This window comes from Papilio machaon, chromosome 20, assembly GCF_912999745.1.
Source record: "Papilio machaon chromosome 20, ilPapMach1.1, whole genome shotgun sequence".
Classification (NCBI taxonomy): Eukaryota; Metazoa; Arthropoda; class Insecta; order Lepidoptera; family Papilionidae; genus Papilio; species Papilio machaon.
Window position 1 is genome coordinate 4,349,980 of NC_060005.1, and position 26,856 is coordinate 4,376,835.

At 36.6% G+C, this 26,856-nt stretch overlaps 1 protein-coding gene across 2 annotated transcripts in view; it reads right to left on the minus strand.

The window, feature by feature from the left end:
• Window positions 1-26,856, minus strand: part of LOC106718526 (dynein heavy chain, cytoplasmic) — a 50,145-nt gene that overhangs the window by 10,621 nt on the left and 12,668 nt on the right. Inside the window, exons 37-69 of one of the 2 annotated variants that reach the window (XM_045682753.1) lie at window positions 26,616-26,798; window positions 26,358-26,480; window positions 25,988-26,147; window positions 25,504-25,637; window positions 25,289-25,412; window positions 24,882-25,122; window positions 24,644-24,758; window positions 24,222-24,417; window positions 23,704-23,792; window positions 23,194-23,241; window positions 21,944-22,053; window positions 21,699-21,824; window positions 21,393-21,570; window positions 20,917-21,026; window positions 20,725-20,842; window positions 20,226-20,510; window positions 19,779-19,868; window positions 19,440-19,599; window positions 18,955-19,142; window positions 18,475-18,601; window positions 17,854-18,002; window positions 14,592-14,785; window positions 14,043-14,188; window positions 13,831-13,946; window positions 13,243-13,434; window positions 12,741-12,902; window positions 5,420-5,529; window positions 4,979-5,132; window positions 4,363-4,571; window positions 3,682-3,841; window positions 3,397-3,498; window positions 2,949-3,048; window positions 794-992 (exon numbers count right to left, since the gene is read on the minus strand). In XM_045682753.1, the coding sequence (XP_045538709.1) occupies window positions 794-992; window positions 2,949-3,048; window positions 3,397-3,498; window positions 3,682-3,841; window positions 4,363-4,571; window positions 4,979-5,132; window positions 5,420-5,529; window positions 12,741-12,902; window positions 13,243-13,434; window positions 13,831-13,946; window positions 14,043-14,188; window positions 14,592-14,785; window positions 17,854-18,002; window positions 18,475-18,601; window positions 18,955-19,142; window positions 19,440-19,599; window positions 19,779-19,868; window positions 20,226-20,510; window positions 20,725-20,842; window positions 20,917-21,026; window positions 21,393-21,570; window positions 21,699-21,824; window positions 21,944-22,053; window positions 23,194-23,241; window positions 23,704-23,792; window positions 24,222-24,417; window positions 24,644-24,758; window positions 24,882-25,122; window positions 25,289-25,412; window positions 25,504-25,637; window positions 25,988-26,147; window positions 26,358-26,480; window positions 26,616-26,798 (4,898 nt within the window). The remainder of the gene's footprint in view (window positions 1-793; window positions 993-2,948; window positions 3,049-3,396; window positions 3,499-3,681; window positions 3,842-4,362; window positions 4,572-4,978; window positions 5,133-5,419; window positions 5,530-12,740; window positions 12,903-13,242; window positions 13,435-13,830; window positions 13,947-14,042; window positions 14,189-14,591; window positions 14,786-17,853; window positions 18,003-18,474; window positions 18,602-18,954; window positions 19,143-19,439; window positions 19,600-19,778; window positions 19,869-20,225; window positions 20,511-20,724; window positions 20,843-20,916; window positions 21,027-21,392; window positions 21,571-21,698; window positions 21,825-21,943; window positions 22,054-23,193; window positions 23,242-23,703; window positions 23,793-24,221; window positions 24,418-24,643; window positions 24,759-24,881; window positions 25,123-25,288; window positions 25,413-25,503; window positions 25,638-25,987; window positions 26,148-26,357; window positions 26,481-26,615; window positions 26,799-26,856) is intronic. The other variant, XM_045682754.1, reaches the window with a different exon arrangement.

Sequence of the window (26,856 nt, forward strand, 5' to 3'; positions counted from 1 at the left end):
AAACATTCTCGTGTAACATGCCACTGTGTGAGATTAAAAATGATACCATCAGTCATAAAAAATATAATAATTCATTTTTGTTAGTTAAAATTTTATTTGAAAATAATTTTGAGCATTTTTTTAAATGTCTATGTTACTTCATAAGCTTCATAATTTTGTGATTGGATGATTATTTGTTATAGATTTCATCACCCTTTTTCTGTGAATCATATCTTCTTCTTCATAATTCTGATGGTATCCAAGCCTACGCCACCACCATTGAGAATAAAAACGAAATTCATTGGATAGGGAAGTACAAGGATTGTGGTAAGCTTCACACAATGTAGAATTATTCATAAGGGGTCTTGTGTCACAATAACACAAAAATTATATTAAAAAAAAATTGTGTTACAATTTTGTTGAAATAAGAGCGGTCGCAAAGGAAATTAGTTTAATATATGAACGGAAAAAATAAAAGCGGATGAAAGATGATGTGCATCTATTAAAATAAAGCTATACTCAAAAACGGAAAACGATGAAAATATAAAAATGTAAAATAAACAAAACTATACGAATAAAAAGCACCAAATACTGTTTTGTAATGTAAAGAAAAAAAATATTAGGGAAATGTGATTTAAATTGTGAAAACTTTTTTAATTTTTGGCATTGAATGGGAGAGATAGAACGGACAAATACAATACAAGACACAAACGAGGAGACGTCGTGGACATGTAGGGCTGGGGACTGGAGGCTGAGGGCTGGGGGCAGAGGCGAGGGCAAGGGCGGGGCGGGGTATAGAAGCGGCGGTGCTCACGTGATGTCCTCGGTGGAGAAGTTGGAGACGATGCTGTTGATGAAGTTCTCGCGCATGATGACGGCGCGGATGGCCTTCCAGTCGGTGGCGTTCTCGCCGAGCAGCAGACATATCGACTCGAGCGCCACTTTGACAATCGCCGGCGGGTTCCCCATAGAACGCACTTCCACCAAATGCTGCTTCTTAATAGATTTGACGGCTGTACAGTGTAACGGTCGGGTCGAGCGTCGGGTGCGCGTCGCGGCCGCCACCAGCGCGAAGCGAGAGCGAGGACAGTACGAAAAAGAGAGAGACAAAGGCGGTTAGCGAGGTCGCTGGTACGTACGCAAGCACGTGCGCACGCACGTACGCACGCACGTAGCGGCGCACGTGCGCTACGACCGCCGCGCCCGGGGCGTCTGGGGCGATGTATAGCGGTGTTAGTCACATTATGTCATTATTAGTGTGCCCTACGTAATTGCCGTTTTATTAATTACATACAAGAGGTACATAGCGTTATTTCACATTTCATATTAAAACAAGACACATATGCAAACAAGCTTAGCGTTATATACATTATTATTAAAGGAAATTCTAAATAATCATTCACCGACGATGCTGCGGAAGATCGACTGTCTAAACGACACTGCTTTACAAAATATGGTCAACTAAATACATCGCTATAACATAACTAAAGATCGGATACGCTACAATGTTTTTGCCAATAAATATACAAAGACTGAGAAAATGTACGCTTGCTATCTAATGATGATACATGAGAAATTAATATAAAATATTTTTTAGCTAACATAAACAAGATAGCATGTTGTTTATTCAATTAAAAATAATCTTAGAAATACAAAAGGTTATTGTAGTAATAATTTCAAACAACATGCTATCATAACGTGACAAAAACTTGCAACACTAACGTGATATTCTCAGTCTCGAAGTTAACAATAGTGGATATGAAGTTGTCCTTCATAACGACGGACCGGATGCCCTTCCACGTGTCCCCCTTTTCCCCGAGCAGAGTGCAAATGGACTCGAGCGCCATCTTGACCACGGAGGGCGGATTGGCCATAGACCGCACTTCGACCAGCTGCTGCTTCTTGATAGAACGCACCGCTGTTCCGTGGGACCATTACATTTAATACTACGTTCATATAAACAACAATGGTGCTATGTCCCATTCCAAATGAACGTCTAACAGTTGGTTTCTAAGACTATAATCTTCGTATAAAACATATTGTTATCTCTGTTTTGTCAAAGACAACGAAAGGGATGAAGATCCGTTTTATACAGGGATTTTTGTCTCAGAAACCAACAATAAAATCTTGTAAACACAAAAACGTCATTAACGTCAATACCTAATGGCCTACTATTTAATATTTCGATGGGTCGTACGTATAAGGGCCAAAGTTAACAAATTGATGATTTTTACTTTTTTGCGTTAAAAAGCTACCTCTTAGTTCAATTAACAACATGCACTAAACAAAATACACATTTACAGGTGTAAATGTTATTTTTTGCTGAAGCAAAAAGGCCTATGCGGCCTATTTTCCTATATGGTTGAAACTTTGAGAGCCTCCTGGAAAGTTATCAATTTGCACATTGGCCCTTATTCGTAGGAGCCAACGATTTCATCAAAAATGTTGTAGGTTTTTTAAAATTTTGAGATAGACAAAAATGAAATTGTATGTTATAAATAAAAAAGAATTAATTGTATACATTATTAAGTCTTCATTTGGAACAAGGAATAGACAAGATAACTATTAACTACCTAATTATTTTAAGCAAAAAAAAAAATAGTTTTTTACTTTAACGCTAATGTATCTCACTGAAATACGTTAAATTTATTATTTGGCAACACTTTAGCAATACACTAATTAATCAAAAACGATGTAAAGCTTACAAAAATATAAACTAAATTTATTTACAGTAAAAAATTATGTAAATATCAGATTAGATCCTTCTAACTTTTTCTCATTTTTCTATTAGCGATAAAAGTTGCTTTATCACCTCGAACTATTTACTTGTAAGTAAGAAGAACCTTAATAATTAAGCTGCAAAACTTACTACTAAGCAAAATACTGGAAATTACGACTAATATATTTAAATAAAATCAACACAGTGGTAGAGGAATAACTTGTTATATAAATGAAACAAGGAACCAAACCGTTTTGTGCTTCGATGACAGCTGGCTCGACCTGCGCGAGGTCCGCCATCACATCTCTGCGTTTAGCTTCAATTTCCTTTGTCTGCTTCTCTAATGCAACCTGACATAGAAATAAAACTTAAGTACAAACAGTAAAGTATATAAGTGTTATTATTTTACTCATATTATAAATGCGAATGTTTGGATGGATGGATGGATGTTTGTATGAAGGTATCTTCAGAACGGCTCATTGGATCTCGATGAAATTCTGCATAGATGTAGATCATAGTCTGGAAGAACACATTGGCTACTTTTTATGTTTTTTTTAATTCTGCGCGGACGTCGCGGGAGACAGCTAGTATATACATATTATAAAAAAATCTAACAAAAACAGCAATGAATTGTTATACAGTCACTGTAAAAAATATCGTTTGTTTTATTGAGAAAAAAAAATCCAATGAAATCAAACCTGAATTTCCTGACTTTCGACTTTCTTCTTTTCAGCTTCATGCTGATCTTTGATCATTTGACGTAGTTTTGCATTTGCCGCTTCGTTCTTCGCTTGTAGCTCCTATAAAAAAACATTGTAACATTAACAGTAAACATTTAAATTTAGAAATAAATACTAAAATTACTTTGAAAAAAAAAAACCTTCAATTTTACTAAAAAAAAAAGTTCAAGAATATTATGAAATGTCAAATTAGCAGACAGTCCGTTACTTTATTCTGTTAAGTTCTTTATGAACATGTAATACCTGAGACTTGACGGCAAGACTCTTCTGCATCTCCTCGACCTGCTCGACTGTCTCTGCGATCTTGCCGAGACCGACATTGAGATGCAGCTGCTGCTCCTCCAGGTCGGCGCGCTTCTCCGCGTACAGCTTCACCATTTGCTGGATAAAGTCCAGGTAGTGCCTAAGAAGTTTAACAACTCTTGTTAAAAAGCGATCTCTTGATATTTCCAGTGTTTACTAAATTTTAATTTATTTATTTACATTTTTTTTAATATCATAAGTTGGCAAACGAGCGAGCGGCCACCTGAATTCGCCGAAATAGCGAAGCGACCGCCGCCCGCTATTTCAATGTGTCTTTTTCATCACCGAATTCTACCGACATAAGATGGCTTTAATACGAAAGCTTGTTGGGGCCCCGAGGTTGGCTCTTTCGCGTCGCATCTCCTTGGATTTTTCATTAAAACATTTTATAAAATATTTATGACATCTATTAGATTTGAAGTTTTACCTTGTCCTTGTTATTATATTTTTTTTACAACTAAATAATTCAACAAAGATCAGTTTACGATGAAACAAGCTACTAAACCGAATGAATTCAATACATAGTAGTCACGCTAGTGGAATATGTCCTCCTACAGATGTCTTAAGTGCGTCTATAGAGTAATTTAATGATATAACGAGTGGTGAATGTGGCAGTAATACCTGGGTGTGATGGCCATGGTGCGGTTGGCGCGCTTGGCGAGACGTGCATTGGCGCGATGCAGAGTCTGGTGCACGTAGACGCAGGCGTTGACGACAGCATCACGGTGCGAGGGCCGAGCGCCCAGCTCACCGCACGCCGCCGGGAACTCCGCCGGCGCTACGTACTCCGCGCACTCCAGGTCCATGCGCCGGGTGAACTCCTTGCCCACCTAACACACACAAACATTTGTCATTTATGTATATTTAAAGACAAATCATTTTAGATAACAAGGATGCTGCAAGAGCAATAGCAGTAGGTGCAACAGTAATTAAAAAAAACACGCATCATCTCAACTTACTCAACGATTATGATGATTTCTTAGATGTATTGGAAAAGAAGAGTTAGGAAACATCCGGGAATGGCCCACTATTGCCAGCATTGAACTATTTCGTAATATAGAGGCATTAGTAGAAGGAAATCGTATCTATTTTCTATACAAAACTAAAACAATAAAAGCAGACCTCAAACGTTTTAAAATTACTCAAATAGGTTCTCAGTATGAATATTCATTAAGGGACTCCATTATTGAATATTTACTGACTCAACAGAATCAACAAAGATATAATATAAAAGTACCTGGAATAGTGCCCCATCGCTCCAATCTCCGAACCAGTTGAGCACACATCTGTTGAACAGCGCAGGCGAAGTGGCCGCTCGGTCCTTCAGCCCTTCCGAAGATGGGTTCATTGTGAACACCACATGCAAGTTTCGCATCACTTGACCGGTGAACCTACATAATAACAACATCTCTTGTCTATCATTTCTTCAGACTATTTGTATGGTGGAAAAAAGTACAAATTTTAATAAATAGTGTAATTGTAAGATTTATTATTAACTACCTTTTACCCGCGACTCCGTCCGCGCGGAATAAAAAATAGAAAACGTGGTAAAAATTATCCTATGTCCGTTTCCTGGTTCTAAGCTACCTGCCCCCCAATTTTCAGTCAAATCGATTCAGCCGTTCTTGAGTTATAAATAGTGTAACTAACAAAACTTTCTTTTATATATATAGATTACCATTTATATAATTCATCGTTAGAATCCAACATGAGTCCCTCCCTCTGCGCACCTTCCTTGCATTGAGTCATCAGGGCTGCGAACTCGTCACCCTCGAATAGACCGGGCACCTGAATACAAACAATTTCTACAAATTCAAACCCACTATTACAATAAAATTACTCACTTTTAAATCTTTACACATACAAGTAAATTAATAATAATAATAATAATAAAGCCTTTTTATTTCCACATCTAAAATAAACTATTTACAAGAGTAGTATTTTGTTAGTATTGTTAGTGTTTTGCTTATATTTATATTAGTATAGTTAGATTCATACATTTAGATATGGACCCCACTTTGGGTGAAGGCCTCCTCCATCTTTTTCCAATCAGTTCTGTTCCTACCTAAGGTTATCCAGTTTCTTCCTACTTTATCTTTTATATCATCAGACCACCGTTTATTTGGCCTACCTACATTTCTTTTTCCAAGTGGTCCTTTCCATCTTGTTGCTTGTATGGTCCATCGTGAGTCGGTGAAGCGTGATATGTGTCCTGCCCATTGCCATTTTAACTTGAGTGCTTGTCTTAGAGCATCGGTTATTTTTGTTCTTTGCCTAATATTTTCGCTGGATATTTTTTGTATTTTTCTTATGCTGAGAATACTTCTTTCCATTGCGCGCTGAGTTGTTTTTATTTTCTGTTTGGATTTTTGTGTGTATACCCAAGTTTGACACCCATATAGTAAGCAGGGCAATAAGCATGTCTCAAACACGGTTCTTTTCATTGTAATCGAATAGTCTCCTTTTAGAACTTCTTTGAGTGACCAAAATCTTTTCCATGTTATATTTGCTCTTCTTTCAATTTCTTCATCATTGTTTGAGTTTCTGAATGAAATTTGTTTTCCAAGATATATATAGTCGTCTACATAGTCTATAGCTTTATTTCTTACTTCGATTTGTGATTTGTTACTGTTCGTCATTACTTTAGTTTTATTGGAGTTCATCTCTAAACCTACCTTGAGACTTTCTTCATTGAGCGTTTGTAGCATTTCTGTAAGTGATTTTGCCGTTTCGGCAAAAATAACTATATCGTCTGCGAAGCGGAGATGGGTTAGATATTTTCCATTTATGTTTAAACCTTTTTGCTTCCAATTTAATTTTCGAAATATATTTTCTAGCACTGCAATAAATAGTTTGGGCGATAGAGGGTCTCCCTGTCTAACACCGCGACCAAGTGTTATCTCGCTCCCACATGTTTCTAGTTTAATTTTGCTCTTTGAATGTGTATATATAAATTTTATGATGTTTATATATTTGATGTTTACATTCAAGTTCTGTAGTGTTTTCCAGATAGAATTATGGCTTATAGTGTCAAACGCTTTGCTGTAATCGACAAAAGCTATATACAAAGGTCTGTTAAATTCTTTATACTTTTCTATTATCTGTTCTACCGTTTGTATATGGTCGAGGGTGTTAAATCCAGAGCGAAAGCCAGCCTGCTCTATAGTCTGCCCCTTTTCTATGTCCCTTTCTATTCTTTGTAATAGCACTGCAGCAAAGAGTTTATATATACTATTCAGTAGACTGATTGGTCTATAATTTCCAATATCCTTTGGGTTTCCTTTTTTGTACAGTAGTACAATTTCTGATGTGCACCATTGTTTTGGAACTATTTCTTCTGCCAGCACCATGTTAAATAGTTGTGTCAGATGAGAGAGTAAGACGGGTGTACCCAGCTTGAGTGCCTCATTACTGATTCCATCTGAGCCAGGACTTTTTTGAGTTTTTAGCTTCTTAATGACCTGGTACAGTTCTTTTTCGTCTATTAAGTTTACTGTTGTATGTTGGACCACCTTGGTTTCATTATCTTTCTCTTCACTGTCCTCATCTCGTTTTGCATATAACTGTCTATAATATGATGTAGCATGCTCCAGGATGTCCTGTCTTGTTTTTGTCGTGTTGTGATTTGTTTCTAGGTTTTGTATCCAAGATTTGTACAATTTCAATTCGTTGAATCCTCTCTTAGCGCTTCTAAATTGGGATAGATTTTTTGATATTATGTTTTTTCTGTGTAGATTGTAGTCGTTTCTAATTGCCCTATAACTATCTTTATATAGTTTACTTAATTCCTTTTTTGTTTCTTTGTTTTTGTTTTTCTTATGTGTTAGTTCGGTTCGTCTTTTTATAAGGTTTAATGTTTCCTGTTTTAATATTTTTGTTCTTTTTTCTTTACTTTTTATGTTTTGTCTTAATGAGCGTGTGATAGCTTCTTCTAGTTTATTGTAGTATGTTTGGACATTTGTGACTTCTTTTGTATTGTTTTCAAGGTAAGATTTTAAAGAGTTGACGTATGTTTTAATTTCATATTCAGTTTCTGGAATTTTCTGTGTGTTTTTGAAGTTTTTCCTGCTCTTTTTCGTTGCTTCTAAGGTTAGTGTCGCTCTTACAAGTCTGTGGTCCGATGGAAATCTGATGTTATTCAAAACTTCGCAATTTATTACTAATTTACGGTTGTTTGTCAATATGAAGTCAATTTCATTTTTTACTCTTTGGTCCGGTGACTTCCAAGTCCACCTCTGATTAGGCCTTTTTTTTTAAAATGTGTTCATTATTGATAGTCTATATTCCAATGCATATTCTATAAGTTGCTCGCCTCGTTTATTTCTTTGTCCAAACCCGTATTTTCCAAGTACGATGTTCTCTTCGCTCTTACATTGTCCTATTTTAGCGTTAAAATCGCCAATAATTAGTACGTTGCCTTCAGTTAAGTTATGAGCTTGTCTAAGGTTGTTGTAAAATTCTTCTACCTCCGTGTCAGGAGATCTTTCCGTAGGAGCATATACAGGGTGTCCGCCGGCAGAGTTTATACTTTGGATTTCGGTTTCGCCGAGTGGGAAGGCGGTGGAGCGGGGAGAGGGGTATCGTTCGACGCGGCATTGTTGCGGGTTGTTTAGTAGCCATGAGTCAGTGGACAGTAGCGCATCGCGCCTTTGCGGTCGAGGCGTATTTCGCAAACAATAATTCCGTCAATGTGGCTAGACGTAAGTTTTGTTCTCACTTCGATATCCGACGATTAAACGATGGCCCATCGAACCAATTGATTTGGGCGTGGGTAAAGAAGTTTCGAAAAACTGGATCAGTGCAAAATAAGCCTCGAGCTGGACCTTCAACGTCTGTTACTAGTCCTGAAAACGCAGAACTTGTAAGAAGGGAAATTTTGCAGAACCCGCGTAAGTCTATTCGGAAGATTGCAGCATCAACGGGTGTGAAAAAGACTTCAGTTCATAAAATTATTCGTAAACAATTAAAATTCCATCCATACAAGCTTCAAGTTACCCAGCAGTTGAAAGAAGATGATTTCATTAAAAGGAAGAATTATGCTGAAGTCATTCTGGAACGATTTTCCACTCCTACTCGATTATGTAACATCTTTTTTAGCGATGAGGCGCACTTTCATATTGGTGGGTACGTAAATAAGCAGAATATGCGATATTGGAGCGCATACAATCCTAAAGAGATCCATGAAAGGCCCCTTCACTGCCCAAAGACTACAGTTTGGTGCGCCATTTCTGGTAATGGGATTATTGGGCCTTATTTTTTCGGTAGAGGTGAAACTGTCAACGCTGAACGTTACTGCGCGATGTTGGACAACTTTTTTATACCGGAGCTGCATCAACATGTCAGTTACAATAATAGGACTCATTTTCAGCAGGATGGGGCTACCGCACACACCGCTAGGGTCACAATGACTAAGGTGAAAGAGCTTTTTCCCGGAAAATTAATTAGTCGATTTGGTGACATACCCTGGCCCCCTAGATCTCCCGATCTCAGTCCTTGCGACTTTTTTTTGTGGGGATATTTAAAATCTCGCGTATACAGTGATTCGCCATCAACAATACAGGCCCTACAAGCCAATATCGAACGCGAGATTGCGGCTATCAGTCCAGAACTTTGCAAGCGAGTTTTCACCAACATGAAGGAAAGATTGCAAGAGTGTGCGCAGCGAGAAGGACGTCATTTAAGTGGAGTTATCTTTAAAAAATAAAATCCGCGTTATTCTTCTGTAATATGATCAATAAATAACTTTGATAGTTCTCATGGTTTATTTTATTTTCATTCTTTAAGTATAAAATCTGCCGGCGGACACCCTGTACCTGAATTACAGAGAGGGTCTGATTTTCTAATTTTATTTGCAGCATAGCAACCCTATCAGAAATTCCAGTGAAGTTTAATATTAGGTCCTTACATATGAAATTGGCGTTTTTCGTACTGGCCACTTTAATCACGAATTTCTCCTCTTTGGTAAGGAATTCCAAATTCAAATTTGTACAGCTATAGACTCATGTATTTGTGGTTCGATGACCGTCATTCATTTGTTTTTTTTCTTCTGTTTTTTTCTGTTTGCGTCACTCATTTTACAAAAAGGAAAACTTAAAATATCGCATTATTTACGAGTACGAGTTCCGCCGTGGCACTAGTGCTACGGAAACGACTCGAAGGGTGAATGATGTGTATGGCGGTCGTGTTGCAAAAGAAAACACAGTTCGTTTTTGGTTCCAACGTTTTCGTTCTGGAAATTTCGATCTGCAGAACAAGCCCCGTGGACGGCCGAGACTCAAGTTGATAATGAAGAGTTGAAGGCTATTGTGGAAGCGGATCCATCGCAAACCACGTCCGAGTTAGCTGCAGGCTGCGATGTTAGTGATAAAACTGTTTTACTTCACTTGAAGCAAATTGGGAAGATTAAAAAGCATGAAAGGTGGGTACCTCACGAATTGACTGAAGCAAACCGACAAACGCGCGTCGACTGTTGCGTTACATTACTAAACCGGCACTATAATGAAGGTATTTTAAACCGAATCATTACCTGTGATGAAAAATGGGTTCTTTACGATAATCGGAAGCGCTCAGCGCAATGGTTGGATCCTGGCCAGCCAGCCAAATCCTGCCCCAAGCGAAAATTAACCCCAAAAAAGTTACTTGTAAGCGTTTGGTGGACTAGTGCCGGTATTGTTCATTACAGTTTTCTCAAATCTGGCCAGACTATTACGGCTGATGTCTATTGTCAGCAATTGCAAACCATGATGGAAAAGCTAGCGGCTAAATAACCTAGGCTGGTCAATCGCTTCACGCCACTGCTGCTTCACGACAACGCTAGACCACACACTGCGCAACAGACGGCTACTAAATTAGAAGAGCTTCAATTGGAAAGTCTAAGACATCCTCCGTACTCCCCGGACCTTGCTCCAACAGATTACCATTTTTTTCGAAATTTGGATAACTTCTTGCAAGGGAAAAAATTCAACTCCGATGGGGCAGTCCAAATAGCCTTCAAAGATTTTATTGATTCCCGTCCGGCTGGTTTTTTTAGTAAAGGGATCAATGAACTACCTATGAGATGGCAAAAGTGCATAGAAAATAATGGTTCATACTTTGATTAATTAAATATATTATATTAAAAAATATTCGACTTTTTGTTCCTCCCATACAAACGCCAATTTCATATGTAAGGACCTAATATTTTGTCTTTAAAACTCTTTTTTATAAGAAACCCAACTCCATATAATCCTTTCTTTTGTCCGACGTAGCTTAGAATATAGTCTTCATACTCCTCGATGTTGCAACCCATTTTTCTTACTTCTGATATTCCTAAGACATCAATGTCAATTTTTTCAAGTGCGTGAGTAAGTTCTAAATATCGTTCTATCGATGACAAAGATCTAACGTTATATGTACCAATTTTAAATAAGTTTCTTTTTCTGCTTTCGTATGTGTTAATATGAGATGGAGGGTATTGGTCTAATTCCCCACGAGGACCAGTCGGCTTGGGGAATGCTTTAATGTTTGCACTAATTTCTATTTTTTCATTATTGCTTTCTTTCCGGTGGCTGATGACTTTATCCTAGATACTTTGCTGTGGCTCGTGAGATAAGGATGAAACTGAATTGCTTCTGGTTCTCAGGATATCAAAGGCGTTGATTCTATTCGTTCTAGAGGTGACGTATTGTTTTCGGGGCTGGTTTTGGGTTTTAGGGGAGGTAGATGTCTCTCTTTTTCGTTTTTCTTTATTGTAGTTTCCTTCTTTAACAATGATCTCGTCATATTTTATAATTGCGAAGTTGCCTTTGTTTCTTTCTTCTTTTAATTTTATTTGGAGTTCCTTTCTCTTGGCCACCACTTCCTTTGGGTAGTCATGAGAAATGTAGGCGTCTTTGAGTTTCTTTTTGTTTTTCATAATTTGATTTTTTAACCAACCGTTGACTAACGAGATGAGTATTGGCCTTATTTTCTCGTTGCTCTCGTCTTTTTTTCCTATTCGATAGATGTTGTCTATGTCCTTAAGATCGATTGATATTTCGGTATCATTTTTAATTTTGTCTATGATTGCTCTCATAAGGTCAGTTTGAGATTTTTCCACTTCTTTTATTCCGTAGACAATTATATTATTTTTTCTTTTTTCTTTTTCTAAAGTTGAAATTTTTTCTTTTAATTTTACATTTTCTGATTTTAATTCTTTTAATTCGTGTATCAGGGGATTAATTTTTTCGTTCATCTGTGTAATTATATCTTTGGTTTGATTGGACATTTGTTTTGACATTTCGATTTTAAACTTTTCGAAAAAACTTTCAAAGTCATCCATTTTAGTGCGGATACTTGAAACGGAACGTGTTATATTTTTGAGTTGGCAGCACTGAATTGAGTAGCGAAGTAGCGGAAGTGCTTGTCACTGTCGCAGGAACGTCAGCTTAGTGGTATTGGTAGTCCTGATTTGAGTAGCGCTACTTGTCACTGTCAATTAATAGACATTGTAGCTATTGGCAGAACTGATTTGAGTAGCGATTTGTAAATATTATGTGACTATCACTGATTAACCGTCATTCTTCGCTCATCTTGTGTTGTTTATATTCTTAATAATCACTATTTGTCGGACCTTTCACACTACTTTTCTTTTTTTGTTTTCACTTTCATGCACAAGTACACAATGCACTGTTTTTTTGCTGGATATAATTAGAAATGTTAACAAAATCGTTTAAAAAGCGGGAGAGCAGTTTATACGCGTTTAACTTGTATGACAGCCGGAAACGGAAGCTTTTTGATACAAGTAAATTAAGCAAAGATAAAATTTTCAAATAAAAAAAATCAACACAAAAATTTTACATTTTAATATTTTTTTTTTATATTTAAAAAGTTAGCGCTTGACCACGATCTCACCCGATGAGGTGAAGATGTGGTCTAAAGATGGTACGCGCTAGCTTTGTAGATGCCTATTCACTCTCTCATTACGATAGTTGTATTTTTACTAAATACGAAGTTTACTACAATTAGTTAGATATGTTTACCTCTCCGTTGGCCAGTAACGTATTCATACGCTCCAAAAAGCCGCTATCCAGTACATTAGACTCGTCCAGTATGAAGGCGACCTTCTCATCACGGCAACCAGCACGGCGCAGCACCGAACGTAAGTCTTCATCGAAGTCTGCACCAGTGTATTTGTTGTGCACCTATAGACCAACAAAATATATTTTTATTAATATTGTGTATTTACAAAAACATTTACATATGTTGATTTTTTTTCAAAGTTCAATTGATAATGGACACCTTTCTACACTTGCAAGCGGTTATATTTTCACACCGACATCCCATTTTTGTTTTAAGTTTAAAAGACCGCTTTTTTGTAGCAAATAGGTCCCTAAGCTTACCCTTTAGTGTAAAACTTCACTAAGGAATTGTTTAAGTGATCATTCAAAAACACGGAGGCGGTAAAATAATTCGTCACATTATAAAATTATATTGCATCATATTTTAAAATACTAGCAAGGACGAAAATTATTATGTTCTTACCTTAATTTGGAAGATGCTGAGGCCATTCATCCATGCGACGAAGCGACTGAGTGTGGTCTTGCCGGCGCCGGAGACTCCGATTAACAGCAAGTGACCTTGCGGCTGGCGGAAGATGCGGTCGATACGCAGCACGTGGTCCAGCACCTCATCAAACAGCACCAGCGGCACGTCCAGCTCCTCCTCGTAGAACACCTACCAAATGACGTTAATATAATGCCAGAATCTTGAGTTGACACGTCGATAATACTTTAACCCGTCGTGCCACCTTAAGTGCGTATCCGATATTTGATTTGACACGTCAGGACAACTATAATCAAACAAAAATATCTGGCCCGCTGAGATGCGCTGCTATCGAGATTACTTATGTCACAAAATATTTAAAAGCTATATTAACATATAAGGATCTTGTGATTTTTTTTTCATGGACAAGAAGGCGCTATCACTAGCTCACGCTATCGTAATTTAGCTTGACTTTTTGCCAACGGATCATCTGATCGGAGGTTATCTAACCTCCTTGGTCTAAACATAATTATAAGTAAAAAATAAACGATAAATAGAATATGTTAAAAGATTCATTTATAATATTACCTTTAGACGAGCTTTGACATATTCTCGAAGTTGATCCCTTTGGACTGGTATGTAATCTTTACTTAACCAGTTGCTGTACAAGATAGGACGAGCCAAAGCTTGCTCCCGGTTTATACCTGTGTGTATGAAAATATATAAAACAGTATAGTATTTACACAAGCTCTTGCAAATAAGTAATATATTTATCAATGAAGTACAGAAAGAATTTTTACCTGGGAAGAATCTCATAGCGACAGTGTCTATATTTTCATCCGTCCATTGTCTTTCCGAGTCTTCAACTAGACGATCTTGGAATAGACGCAATGCTTCATGCGCCCACAAACGTACCAGGCCTTCTACGCTCAAATTGTCCAAAGGCCTACAAACATAAAGATACACTTCTCAAAGTGCAATTCTATTTTAAGGTTATAAATACTTTTTGCTACAATGTTTTCAAACATCTAACACCAAGCTTTATCACTTATCTTTTTCTCCCAAAATTAACCGTAAGCCTATGCTGTCTGTATCTATTTTGTATATCTTACTAATCTTACTAATATTACAAATGCGAAAGTTTAGATAGATGGATGGATGGATGAATGTTTCTTTGTAATCAGCGGAACAGTTGAACGGATCTTGATAAAATTTGGCACAGATGTTGAACCTAGTCTGGAAGAACACAAAAGGGCTACTTTTTTAATTATTTTTTTTTAATTCCGCGCGGACGGATTCGCTGGTAAAAGCTACTTATTTATAAAATATGTATGTATGTATGTACATACCTGATGGCCTCACATATGCCGCGCACCCAGCGCGTCATCTCTCTGGGTGAGTAGACGTAGTGCGGCTGCATGTCTTGCGTGAAGCGCTCCTGTGATGCCAGGTAGAGATGCACCATGGCCTGCGTCAGCGGCTCCGCGTACCCGCGCAGTGACGGCTGCATGCGCAGCATGGCGCGCGTAAACGTACCGTAGATCTAACACAACAATTATACATCGTTTCAATTTTTTTGTACTAAGGATACATTCTATGTTAAAGATTAAAAAATGTGTTATCACACACTTCTTCTTCGTACCGCAGGGTCTTAGCACTCAAGGCAAAGGCTTTGGGCTATATTTTTCACGCCATTAAACTAATGGAGTGAGTAAATTGAAAAAAAAATGTTAGGCGTAAAAAGCACAAAAATTGGAAGCCAATAGAAGCAAAGATGTTGAAGGCTTGACATTTTGAGTATTTGACTTTTGTTTTTTAAAATGTATGGAATTTCATGCGGATGATGCCGAATAGGAATAACGTTGATAAATAGGATTTTGAAAAGAAGGAAAAATTAGAGAGCTAAAATTTATTACAAATAATGACTTGATACTAATTTTATTCCATAGACCACATCTATATATATAAAAGAAAGTCGTGTTAGTTACACTATTTATAACTCAAGAACGGTTGAATCGATTTGACTGAAAATTGGTGGGCAGGTAGCTTAGAACCAGGAAAAGGACATAGGATAATTTTTACCCCGTTTTCTATTTTTTATTCCGCGCGGACGGAGTCGCGGGTAAAAGCTAGTTACTTATAAAATTAAACAAAAATACATTGTTAATCCTTATTTTCAGAGCTGGGCATTAACTCGTTAATCCGTTAATCGTTAATTAACGAAGTTAACATTTTGCTTAACGGATTAACTTTTAAGTTAACGTCAAAAAGTGTTAACGCTTTTGTTAACTTCCGTTAAACTCAACTTCCGTTAATAAAAGTCCGTTAATCGTTAAATTAGACACTTGGAGACGTGCTGTCATTTTGTTTAAATTACGCGGCACGCCACGCTGGTAAGTTCAGCTATGTTGGGCGACTGTCGGCGACTCGAATGGTGAACGAACGAGTTGATAATAATTGATATATGTGAAGTTCGCGTGCAAGTGTGATGCATCAGAGCGTCCGGGAAAGACGTGACCAACAGGACAAAATCAAAAGAAGGTTCGAAATAGTATATTTCATTACGAGTATATAAAAGCACGAGTATGTCGAGTATGCCCACATTCCGAACGCTCTTCGTTCCTGCAATACGCCACTTTTTGAGCAACTGTATTAAAAAACTTTTTTACTTGTGCTTTTTCTTTAGCTTTTCCAAACTCGTGCGCTCTCTTTCCCAACTGTCAAAATAATGTCTGTCATATAGAAAAACCAACCACGAAGTTTTTACAAAAAACAATCATTGAAATTTTTATGATTCATGGAAATATTTTTAAAAAGAGGCTCCTAATTTGTTACAATATCAAATTTAATGATTTGACTCAATGAATTAGGTTAGGTTTAATTTTATTTCATCTCATTAAATTTAATTTTCATTTCATATCAATAAAAATAATCTACTGAAGACTTGGTTGTTTGGGCATAGTTCCCTTTGCCTACCCAGAATGGGTGAAGAAAACAAAAAAATCTCTGTTTGTATTCTTTTACGGTTGCCGCCATTTTCCAAACATTTTATTTAGTTGAGTTTATTGTGTTTTTATTATTCTATTAAATTGCTTCATTTTTTCGCAACTGTATCAAAAATGGTTGTTTAGTACACGTGCGAAACTTTCATTACAACTTGTTCCAACTGTCAACTTGTAGACATTTGTCGGAACTCTTTGCAATGACAGGCTTTCCGCACTCGTAATGAAATATATAATATAATGCATTCATGCTTGTCTCTAATACTAATGTGTTATAGAATGTATAGTCAAATTACTATTTTAAACAAGTGTCGCCACATAAGTGTAAAGTTAGTATGTATAATTTTGGTATGGTTAACTGTTAACGATTAACTTTAACTTGCGTTAAATTTTCGAGGATTTAACGCTTTAACGATTAACGAAGTTAATTTTTTAATTAACGAATTAACGATTAACGAAGTTAACTTTTCGATTAACTGTGCCCACCTGTGCTTATTTTTAATAATATAAATTATGATCAAATTACGTTACTTTTGTAACGTTCTGTGCCAATATGGATGTTTATAAATGATAATAAGCACAGGTGGGCACAGTTAATCGAAAAGTTAACTTCGTTAATCGTTAATTCGTTAATTAAAAAATTAACTTCGTTAATCGTTAAAGCGTTAAATTCTCGAATATTTAACGCAAGTTAAAGTTAATCGTTAACAGTTAACCATACCAAATTATACATACTAATTTCACACTTACTGAGGCGACACTTGTTTAAAACAGTAACTTGACTATACATTCTATAACACATTAGTTTAAGAGACAAGTATGAATGCATTATAGTATATTTCATTACGAGTGCGGAAATTTTATTGATATGAAATGAAAATGAAATTTAATGAGATGAAATAAAATGACACCTAACCTAATTCATTGAATCAAATCATTAAATCTGATATTGCAACAAATTAGGAGCTTCTTTTTAGAAATATTTGCATGAATCATAGAAACTTCAATGATTTTTTTTTTTTGTAAAAATCGTGGTTAGCTTTTTCTTTTTAATAGACATTATTTTGACAGTTGGGAAAAGCTTAAGAAAAAAAACCAGTAAAAAAGTGTTTTAATACAGTTGCTCAAAGAGTGGCGTTTTGCAGGGTCGAAGAGCGTTCGGAATGTGGGCTATTACATACTCTTGCTTTTATGTACTCGTAATGAAATATACTATTTCGAACCTTCTTTTAATTTTGTCCTGTTGGTCACGTCTTTCCAGGACGCTCTGATGCATTACACTTGAATGCGAACTTCACATATATCAATTATAAACTCGTTCGTTCACCATTCGAGTCGCCGACAGTGGCCCAACACAGTTGAACTTACGAGCGTGGCGTGGCACGTAATTTTAACAAAATGACAGCACGTCTCCAAGTTACTAAATTAACGATTAACGGACTTTTATTAACGGAAGTTGAGTTTAACGGAAGTTAACAAAAGCGTTAACACTTTTTGAAGTTAACTTAAAAGTTAATCCGTTAAGCAAAATGTTAACTTCGTTAATTAACGATTAACGGATTAACGAGTTAATGCCCAGCTCTGATAATAAGCAATAACAAATAAATACCTGTTCGAGGGACGTTTCACCAGGATAGTCAACATATATGACGGGCACATGTCTGAGCAGACGATGTGAGAGCGGCTTGCGGCCCGGGTCTGTTGGCGGATTACACGCGCCCACAAACTGAATGCGCTCCAAATGCACCCACGAATGATCTGCATACACAATTATTATTATTGAGTACATTTTTTTAAAGAACTATGGCAATATTATTGTAATAGATATATATATAGTACGACAGTGGAACATCAGAATTGTATACTACTTTAAGACATGTTGGAAATATATGCAATGTAATAATTTTAGAAAATTCACTTAACGTAAGTATTTGTTTGAATTTTCATACACTTTGCAATTTTATAAGAAACTTATAATAGTTAGAAAAAGATTTTAAACTTTCGTGAGACATAATAATTAATTAATTAAGAACGGCTAACTCACGTGTGATCGTCCAGTAACGGCACCGACGAGTTCCTGTGCACGACGCGAGGCGAGCGATAAGTCCTCAAAATAAACACTCGGCCTGAAGATGGACCCCCGACAGGTTCGAGACTAGTCGGTGCCGTCACCGGACGATCACACGTGAGTTAAGCCGTTCTTAATTAATTAGTTAGAAAAAGATTTCACCTGATGCTCTGAAGAAGCCCTTGTGTTCAAGCAGTTGACGTAAGAAAGAGATAACTCGCTGTGTGCCGTACTGGTCCATGTCAGGTAGATTGATTTCGTCGCAGAACAGCACTAGCCATTTACCGAGCTGAAAGATAGATACAAAAGTTTAATACCAGTTATATTTGAAATAACTTTATAGATGTAAATAAAACATTATAAAACCAATTAAAAATGAATAAGTACGTCTATTCAATATTTTTTTTGGAATCTCTTGTTACTTCCATAGAGATTACTACTAGATTACTACTTACATATAGATACTTTTATAATACAAAATTTTGTTCTATGCAAGTTTCTCATATCAAATGACCTATACTTAATACAGAACTCATTAAGTGGTCACTAAAGAAGAGCCTTAGGGTAGATATCGTACACTATAAAGCAAGGAAATCCTTAGTGACCAATTATAGACACTGGGTGCAGCTGTAATGATCATACCTGTACGGGAGCCAACACAACACCGTTGGGCGTCTTCCTGTACTCGCAGTAATGGTCGAAGGTCTTGAGGAGCAGCTCCGGCGTGGTGGCGGAGGAGAAGTTGAGGCCGACCACTTCCATGTCGGGGAGTGCTCGGAGCGCAGAGAATAACGTCATCGTCTTACCAGAACCCGGCGGACCGCACAGCACTAAACAAAAATAACATTAGACCACATCTGAAGATAATTTTTTGTACGGATCGGCGATGGAAAGACATTGTTATGTAATACTCACATATAAATCTTAATAATTTGTATGGATGTCTGAATGGTTGGAATTTCACCAAGACAATGGAAAATATAATGTACTTACTCTGTATAAAATACTTATTACTGAATCACATACACTTTCAGTATGTAATTGAAAGGTTTTTAAACATCATGAAATTTAAAACAGACGTAAGAGTGTGAAAATTATTAAGCTATGGTTTCAAAAGCTACATTTACCCAAGGGTTTATGTTCCGCGAGCCACGTGTACAGTAAGGCCTCATGGCGCACTGTGTCCAACGTAGGCACCACCACGTCGGGCGCCGCCACCTTGTGGGTCTCTACCTCGATCTGTGGCACCTTAGCTGACCACGGCACCCATTCCCCGGTTATTGACACCTATTACAAATTATTTTTATAAAAATCTCATAGACAAACATCTTAAACCTAGTCCGGTATAAGTACTAACTAGATTAGGAAACTTTTGAATGCCTTTATTCAGGGTTACAATGGATTAAGCGTGAAATAAACCAATAGCGTAGTAGCATAAATTTTAAAACGTGTTATCTAAAACTAACCTCAAAGTCAATAATGTGTTGATTAGCTCCACAGTTAGGCAGCACCATTGTGCTCGCTGATCTTATAAAATCACCTAATTCGTTTCGGTCCTGAAAAAAAAATGTCACTCAGGGTTTTGTAGATACATCATTAACATGAAAGATATGTTTTCCATATCTATATATATAAAAATGAATCCACTTTTTTTGTTGTGTTTTCATTATCACGAGAAGGTTCTAATGACAGAACAAATTTAAAAAATTTAGATGGGTGGATGGATAATTATGTTTGTTTGAAGGTATCTCCAGAAAGGCTCAATGGATCTTAATGAAATTTGGTATACATATAAGACAGTCTGGAAGAACATATAGGCTACATATTTAGTTTTTTTTTTAAATTCCGCGCAGACGAAGTCGCGGGCGACAGCTAGTGCTATATGTTAATCAAGACTAGAAATGTAAAATTACCTTAAGTTTAGCGTCACCCGCGAAAGACCACAGCAGCGAATAGACCAGCCACTTAGGCACGTATGCTTCTAGCTGATCGTTAGTAACAGGGAAGTCGGGATGCTGTCTGTTGTACGCGAGTATATTCCGTACGCCGCGGTTAAGCATCGAGTGTAAGGAGGATAACGCGCGGTGACGTGTGAAGTCCATTATATGATCAAGAGTAGCTGCACGTTCGAGGCACTTCACCACGAGGCCGTCGCCGTAGAACAACGGTTGTAGGATTGCGGCTACGTCGCGTTGAGTCTGAAAAAAATACAGTCAAATTGATAACCTCCTGATTTTTGAAGTCGGCTAAAAAAAAAGTTATAACATGTTCCCCTATTAAAATAAAATTAATTTTAAAATAGTATAAACATTGTCTATTTGTGAAAATACTACTTGCACCGCTATTATTTTTTCATAAGCATTGTAACTAAGTAAAACAGTACTTACTAAATAAATTTCAAGTTATAATTACCTGTAAACCAGGTGATAGTATATTTTCTGTGGCATTCTGATCACCTCCAGAGGTCGGAGCTGCCATTACGATGCTGAACGAGTCTTCTTCACCATCCTCCAATGGAATATTTCTCAACCTAGAAAAAATATACATATTAAGACAAAGAACTATCACCAATGATCTATAACTATTATCATTTTAGTGTATTACCTCAACAAATAATTCTCGAATATCATCTCAGTTGTGAGCACGTCTTGAGAGAACCAAACCATACCGCAACGAGACACTGTAGCGAGCGTTGCGTATTTAAGATCTTGCACCTAGATGGAATAAATTATTTTAGTACCAAATTACTAGAAAAAATTTCAATCTCAAATCAAATCTTATATTATAAATGGAAATATTTAGATGGATGGATGATCAGGTATTTCCAAAACTACTAAACGGATCTTGCTGAAAATGGGCATAAATCTATAAAGTAGTCTGAAAGAACACACAGGCTACTAATTAAGTTCTTTTAATTCCGCGCTGACGTGGCTGTTCAAAGCTAGCTAAATGTGTTTCTTCTTTTTTGATTTTATATATATTTTTTTATTTTTTTGTGTGGCAATAAATGTTTTTTCTTTCTTTCTTTCTTTCTTTCTTTCTTCCAAATATACTAGTGGATTTTATTTTTGTTTCCTCACCTCGAACATGACGCGGACATTGGGCGGCAATGACAACCTCTCTCCATTGGGCAACGTGAGCAGCTTGTTATCATCCAGCACGGAGTTGAGGTTCTCCACCCACTCGGGATCCACATCACCGTCGAATATTATCCATTGACGCTTGTTAATCTCGCCGCGGACGTTATCGATTATTTTCCTGAGATTTAAGACAATGTTTATAAAAACAATAATATTGACTGCTTTTCATTTATACGCATTCATCAAACTTCAAGACAAAATGGCATAATGTTTATATTTTGTAGTTTTATCTCTTCATAAACTTACCTTAAAATATGTGTGAACAATCCGTCGGTCCATTCACGCGTATTGGGATCTAGTACACCATATAGAGTCTCCTTCGACATTGCTTTAGGATCGATTACGTGAGCCACGCCTTCCACACCTTCGAATCTGTAACGAAATAGACGTGTACATAAACACATAGAGTTGGAATGAAAATATGTTATGGATCGTTCATGTATTGAAATGTTCATAACTTTGAGAAATATAAATTTATGGTCAACATTTACCTTTCCAGTGCTTTTAGTAATACACGCCATGCGGTGGACTTTCCGCTGCCAGATGGACCGACCATCATCAGACCGTGGTTCAGTTTACAGATCTGGTATAACTGCAGCACCTGTAGTCCCATAAAATTGATATCAATTTCTTTAGAACTTCAACAAAGTGCTAAATAAGAGAGAGAGAGAGAGAGTGAATATGTGCAACAGTTAACAAATACCAAGCTAACGAAAAGAAAAACACATAAAAGCTTTTCCAATGTGGCGCTAAATGAAACCAAACGTGTGCTAGTAAAATTAAAAAGGAAATAGAGATCATTAAAACATAGACACTTGAAAACAGAAATAGATTTATCACGACATGAATGCGCTGAATTGCCGTGGATTTTCACTACCGAAACACACGAACAAAAATAAAGTAAGCAAAAAAAAAAACAATAAATAGGCATCATATGGCTGAAAAATAAGCATTAAGTATTTTTATTTAAATAATTAATAACTGTATTAATATTATGTAGTTATTATTAGTAAAAGGTTAATGTATTAAGTCGGTATTAAACATTATTATAACATCACATAAAAAATATTTATATACACCTTAAATAAGAATAGAAACTAGATATTTAGTATAGTCTTCTTTTGATGTTTGTATGCAGATATTATGAATGAAGTCTAAGTAAAGTTGAAAAATGTGTACTTTTTAGCCAAAGAAAGAGGAACTGTACGGTAAGGCAAAGTAACAATGATTGCGAAGTATTGTGTGTACAGTATACTATCTCCATAAAAAAATATAACTGCCCAATACATGATTTGCAAAGCGTAGATTATTTTGTGATATAAAATGTAACTGCAGATTAAACAAGAAGACTGTAAGAAAACAAAAACTGGAACAAGCACCCGTAGAAAAATCTGCAGCGGGCTAGTTAGTAAAAAAAATTTCATCGCATTTCTTCTGACATACACTTTAATGTTTCACTGGGAAAAATATTTCAAAAGGATTTTTTTGCTACGGAAATAAAGTTCGTGGAATTTTAAAGAGAGAAAGCGAGAGATGTTGGGGAGGGAGAGAAAGATAGAGAGGAGGACAGGGAGAGAAAGACTACGACAGAATGACATGTCTCGTTTATATCTACTTTTTATCACACGAGTGGTGATACAGAATCTTCATGCATAGTATTTTTTTTTATATTTTTCCCATGGCAACACATTGCATGTTCACCAGCGGCGATGACGGTGTGCGGTGGGCGGTGAGCACTGACCTTCTCTATCCATGTGCTGTGCTGCGCGCGCGACGACGCGTTCCTCCTCTAGTGCCGTTAGCGGGTTAGCATGGAAACGCATATTCATTCACACTCATACACGATATCATGTATAACCGTGCCTCAACAAACTATACAATTATTGTATCAAAAACCGTTAATCTTTTCAACGATTTAGAACATATCATTGTATGCTAATCCTTGTTTTAAATACAATAGAGCATAGTTTCTCGCGATGATAAGCAAAAATATATTATAAAAATTAGTTGTCGTTAATGAGTTAATATAAGTAAAGTATTAATAAATATTATGGCTGGTCACCATCACCTTGATATGATATATGATAACTTAAATATGTGCCTGTAATGGTAATCATGTAGCAAAACAAGACTTGTGAAATTTGATGTCTGATGAGACGATTCCTTTAACTAAGACAAATTAAATTAAAACCTTAAACCTCATAATCACCATTTTGTTAAATAAACAATTAAATATTCAATATGAAAGTACCTTGTCCATCCAAGTCGATCCTTGTTCGTCACCTTCACCGCAAACCAAGAACTCTTCAGCGCAAACCGCACGGATTTCATTCTTCAAACCTATTTTGTATTAAAAATGTAAGTTAATTTAAAAAGTAATGTATTACTATAATTCCTAGTCAACACTAGAAAATAAAAATACAAAGGGAATGGACAATGTTAATTGTTCTCAATTTATAAATGACCAAACCCCAAAACAAATATTGAACTCTTAAAAAAAAAACTTGTGAGCCGTCATGGGACGCCTGGCAGATGTGAAACATCGTGTGTGTACAAGTAATATGCATAAAATATTAAATATTATAATTAAATAAATAATAATAATAATGACAAGAATGATGATAATAATAATAATAATGTAAACCTTAGTATAGCGTGGCGACCTGTCGCCACGGCAAGCGTCGCCACGCCAACGATTCGGTTTACAAGTGATCCTATAGATGTTTCACATCAAAAATTAACATAAATCTAGAATTGTAAATTACTTACCAGTCATTTCAGCTCTCGTGTATCCAACATTAGGGAATACATCATTTAACAATGAGAAGAGCAAGGGTATGTCTTCAGCCACCAACTTGGGCACCATTGTCTCGCACACTGATTGTATCAGAATATCTTGTTCTGGTAGGGACTCAGCAATGGATGCCTCATCTGGTACTTCAGTACCGCGTTCTATTAGATTCTCCTACAAATACAAAAAACATGTTTGTTTTACAGCCATTATAAATTGAATTATGTAACATTAATTTAACATTATTAGATTTCTTGAAATATATTTAATTTCGTATTTTTACTATTTACCTTTTTTTTAAATAATCATAAATAACATATTTTTAGAAAACTATTAGGAAAAAAGAAAGAATTACTGTTTTCGTACATGTTTTTATAAATAAATACTCTAGTTAAGATACCTTTATCTTCTGTATGCGGTCACGTTTGACATTGCCCGCAGACACCAGCACTGACTTCAGAGCTCGCAGGCCGAAGTCGTAATGAGATTGATTCGACAGCTGCTCGTCGCACAATCTACAAGTAAATTAAAATTATATATTTATTTTTGTATTACAATAGAGGAAAATAAAGTTCAACTATCACCGAAACTATAAAAAAGTGTGGGAATCTCTCGATGACGATGGTAACTAGACTCACTTGAAGAATGGTACAATTTTGCAGGCTAGCTTCTCGGCAGTCCTGAAGCCCTGGCTGAACAGCATCACCTCGGCGATGAGCTGTCTATCTGGCGTGGTCATGGCGAGGCTGCGGAACAGCTTCTTCAGGTTGTCGGGAAGGTTGGAGCGGCCCGCGTACCCCGGGTTCATAGTTATGAAAATCGCCATGTCTTGACTTACACGCACTTGCTTACCAACCAGTTCCACTGTTATGGATTTAGCTGGAAGACAATTTAATTTTATGATAAATTTTAGTAGTTCATTATAAATAAAATAGTCTTGTTTTCTTAGTTCCCAGAATAATCCATCAGTAAGTGAAACTAAAAGTTAGTTTTTTAAGTGGGTAGAATAAGGGACATTTGTACAACAATTTAACAATTTTCATACCCGTGTTATCACCTTCTTGGTGGCTCTTTAATGCTTCCTGAATGGTCTGAACCTGTTGTGACACAGCCGACAACATTCTCTCCTCTAGACGATTGAACTCATCAAAGCATCCCCAAGCACCAACCTGACCATAAACAATAAAAAGTAAATCAAGTCTGCAAAATTATATGACAAAAACAAATAGTTCATGAACATAATAAAATTGACGTAGTAACCTGGCAAAGACCGACGAAGATTCTTCCCATGGCTTGGAAATCGAATGTCTCATCGCAGTTGAACACTAACACAAACCGGCCAAGCTGATTGCCCAGCGCCTTCACGGATTCCGTCTTACCAGTTCCAGCAGGGCCTAAAACATACACAAATTTATTCCAGTAACTATAAATTATTAAAAATATTCAACTAGCTGGAACTAGTAACTTCTACATGACCTGATCTCATGGCCTAGTATTTATGACTTTCTTAAGAATCAGTCACATTGCGTATTGTAATTATATGGAACAGTAAATAATTGCACAAAAAAACTAGTGATCTACATAGTTTTTCTCTCTTCCTTACACTGAATTTACGTATATATGTACATTTTGTGTCTTCCAAATAAAAGTCAACTCTTTTGATATTCCCTGATATATAATAGAGGTATTTGCCACATTGATGTCATTATTTTTGCTTTATTTTTATTATAGGTGACATATTTACCAAATGGTGATCCTCCGAGTCGTGCCTCTAACGCCTGAGTCATGGTGAGATAACAGCGGTCTGTAAGCGGCGTCTGGACCAGTCGGTCCTGCACACCAAGGTACTCGAACCCGTACAAGAATTTTGCATTTGCCATGTGGATAGTCAGCTGTTGTAATACCTGTACACAATATTATAGTTAGTTAGTTATTAAAGAAAATAGTATATAGTTAGTTATAGTCATTAAAGAAAAATATAAAACTAAAACAGAGAAAAGAACCTTCAGCCAAGCATTAAATAGTCACTTTTGATTTTAGAATTATAACAATTTTTGTAACATATTACAATAATAATTGAAAAACACATAATATTTGGAATGAGTGTAACTTACATCATTGTTCCTGTGGTCGAAGTAGAACCTCATCTCGCAGAGCCACTCGAAGGAGCGCGCGCTGGTGACGTCAGACGCAATCAGACGCCGCGTCACCGTGCGCTTGTGTACGAACTCGTTGATCTGTCACAAACAGTAACAATGTATAACGAATTCCATATTAAATTAAAAAAAAAAACTTGTCCCGACATCTTAAAAACAGAGAAATGATTTTCTACATGTATTTCCGTAGTGGAAACACGAATTAAGGTTGCTCACCAGATGTTCAAGCTTCCTTCTTCTGAGCGGCGGCTGTTCCTGCAGCACGGAGTCAGCGAGGATGTTGAGCATGTCCTCGACATGAGTCAGCACCTGCTTGAGGCCGTCGCCGCCGCCGTTAGCTAGTGCATTCTCCACATCCTCCGACCACAAGATTTGAGCGGCGAGCACCACTATTTGAGCCTAGAGGATGAAATTTTATTGTAATAAATTTGTGTTATAGACTTCTCGATAATCGTCT